Here is a 2,955-nt window from a genome sequence, read left to right as displayed (position 1 = left end):
TATAACAAAATATGTAATTAAAAAAAAATAGAATTTATATATATGTGTGTATGCGTTTTTTATTTTTTGTTCAATAAAAATTGAAAAAAGAGAATTTCTAAATTCACACCCCACACACACACACACACACACACACACACACACACACACACACACACACACACGTTAAATTATTGAATTAATAGATAAATTTACTTACCGAAGTTTCGTCTGCTTCTTCATCATGTCAGAAACATGTAAAATGATTGAAGAACGCAATTATTGTTAACGCACGATTATCTCATTGCAATATGACAAAATTCTAATTTATTATACGTACCTTTTATTACATACATATGTATGTAGATATACACATGCACTAATCTTACGATAAATAATTAAATTTTAATAGACACAAAATGAATTCGAATTCATTATATTTGAAAAATATTCAGCAAAGAGCGCAAAGAATGTTATTATGATACTAAATGTTCTTTAATAATGTTGCGCTATCTAACGGAAATTTTTAGTATCACTAAATTGTGTGAATGTAACTATGTATAATAGGGAATTTTTTTCCCTATTATAAATACGTATGTATACAATTTATATTTACCAACCTGTTTTCACATTCACTGGTCGTGTCTCTCAAAAAAATTATTTATCAGATTTTAATAATTGTTTATTATATACATGTTTGACATCTCAAGTTAATCGTTTTGATATCGAATCATATAAATGTCTCATGTATATACTGTAACTGAAAATTCCTAATTTCAAACACGAAGGCATATACGATATGTTAAATATAACGAAAGGTTATTAATCTTCGAACAGCAAGTTTGACATTACAATGTTGACGTTCAGTTTAATGTGACATCATAATCGTATGACTAAGTGGGATATATATATATATATATATTCTTTTGTATTTTCTTATACGCACAAGTGAAGTATTGGGTGAATGATATTCCGAAAATTTACTCTAATTTGTTGCGTAAGTGTGTTTTATGTTCAGTAGTAGTTGAGCGTAAATTTTACTCCAAATGTCTACACAACGCCTTTTCCTCTTTGTCATATACAATTAACTGTTATGTTGTTACTAGTGAGAGCAAAATATAAAGTTTTTATTTACCCCAAAAACAATCTGTTATGTAGTTTTAAATTATAACTTATATTTTTTATCCAGTGATTTAAGATGATCGCATCAGAAGTTGGTTCGACAAACACAGAACCTGTCCATATCAGGATTACGAGTGAAAAAGCTCCTTTGATCAATGGCAGAAATATGCTTCAACGACTAAGCAATATTTTTAAGATCGGAAGGACGTCACATTCCGATGGAGATGGCTATGTCGAGTTTGGTACTCTTGGTATGGACAACACTCGTACATTGGGAACTTTTGCTGGTGTATTCAGCCCAGTTACACTGTCTATGTTCAGTGCCTTAGTTTTTATACGAATGGGTAAGCTGTTATTTATAAAAGTTTCATATCTAGAATATAAGTATCTGTTAATTATACTAATTAATGATTTTTACAGGATATATTGTGGGTAATGCAGGTTTGTTTGTAACATTAATTCAGTTCATCATAGCATATGGTATTTTATTATTCACAGTCGCATCTGTCTGTGCTATATCGACTAATGGCGCTGTAGAAGGTGGTGGCGCTTACTGTATCCTTTTTTTTTCTATTCTGAGCAATAATATCAGCTGCATATTATTTTCATTAAATAAACTCTATTCCTTCTACAGTTATCTATCTTTATTTATCCGACAGAGATAGATGAACTATGCCAGTTCACCATTTCAAGATAGCTTATCAGCAGATTCGTTTACTTTGCTTACATATTTGATATAATTATTATATAAGTTATGATAGTAGAGAAATTTATTTTTCTGTACATTATAAAATACTTTTAATTATAACAATGAAAGCATTAAGTTTAATAAAAAAATCAAAAATATTTTCCTATTAATTTACATGCAGTCATGATTAGTCGTACATTAGGACCTGAATTTGGCGGCTCTATTGGCACTCTCTTTTTCTTGGCCAATATAGTATCCAGTGCGCTTTGCATTTCTGGATGTGCTGAGGGTTTGGTTGAAAACTTTGGTCCATCTGGTTATTTAAGCGGCAAAATTGGGCTCATCCCAGATGGTCGATGGTGGCGATTTTTATATTGTTCTATACTAAATACTGCCAATCTTGTAGTTTGTCTTATTGGAGCTGCAATGTTTGCAAAAACCAGTGTTGCAATTTTGGCAGTTGTCTGTATCTGTCTGGCTAGTGTTTTTATTAGTTTTTTGACTCAGGGTGCAATAGAGGTAAATAATTTTATGAGCTGAATATACAAAATATTTTGTTTATATATTTAACATTTTATTTGACTGAATTTTTGATCAATAAATATTTATCGTACTTTTAGATACCAATACCAGATGCAAATACATTGGTACAAAATGTAACAGAACATGTAAATGGAAGTTACACGGGTCTTTTGTCTTCTACACTTTCAAACAATCTCTATTCGAATTATAGTGCTGATTACTCGAGCGGAGGAACAATGACGGATTTTGCAAGTGTCTTTGGTGTATTGTTTAGTGGTGTAACTGGGATAATGGCTGGAGCAAATATGAGTGGTAAATAAAACTTTTATTTTTATTTTTACATTTCATGTAATGTATTAATCTGACAATTAATAGGAGAGCTGAAAAATCCCGGTCGGAACATTCCACGTGGGACATTATCTGCAGTATTATTTACGTTTATTTGTTATATTTTACTATCTATACTGACGGCTGCTACTACTAGCCGTTTTTTACTGCAAAATAACTTTATGTACATGATGCCAATCAATATGTGGCCACCATTTGTCGCCGTTGGCATTCTCACTGCAACATTTAGCGCTGGTTTAAGCAATTTGATAGGTTCTAGCAGAGTATTGGAAGCATTGGCCAAAGACAATGTATTC

At 31.2% G+C, this 2,955-nt stretch overlaps 1 protein-coding gene across 2 annotated transcripts in view; it reads left to right on the top strand.

Annotated features, from left to right (window-relative positions):
- The first annotated feature begins 776 nt into the window (after nucleotides 1-776).
- LOC108685110 (solute carrier family 12 member 9) overlaps nucleotides 777-2,955 on the top strand; it is a 4,518-nt gene continuing 2,339 nt past the window's right edge. Inside the window, exons 1-6 of one of the 2 annotated variants that reach the window (XM_018189757.1) lie at nucleotides 777-976; nucleotides 1,169-1,445; nucleotides 1,522-1,656; nucleotides 1,971-2,308; nucleotides 2,410-2,623; nucleotides 2,687-2,955. In XM_018189757.1, coding sequence (XP_018045246.1) covers nucleotides 1,178-1,445; nucleotides 1,522-1,656; nucleotides 1,971-2,308; nucleotides 2,410-2,623; nucleotides 2,687-2,955 — 1,224 coding nt within the window. In that variant the 5' untranslated portion in view covers nucleotides 777-976; nucleotides 1,169-1,177. Of the gene's footprint in view, nucleotides 977-1,073; nucleotides 1,085-1,168; nucleotides 1,446-1,521; nucleotides 1,657-1,970; nucleotides 2,309-2,409; nucleotides 2,624-2,686 lie in introns of those variants that run through there. The other variant, XM_018189758.1, reaches the window with a different exon arrangement.

This window comes from Atta colombica, unplaced genomic scaffold (assembly GCF_001594045.1).
Source record: "Atta colombica isolate Treedump-2 unplaced genomic scaffold, Acol1.0 scaffold146, whole genome shotgun sequence".
Lineage (NCBI taxonomy): Eukaryota > Metazoa > Arthropoda > Insecta > Hymenoptera > Formicidae > Atta > Atta colombica.
Note: the sequence above shows the minus strand (reverse complement) of the source record. Positions and strands in the feature narration are given on the sequence as shown.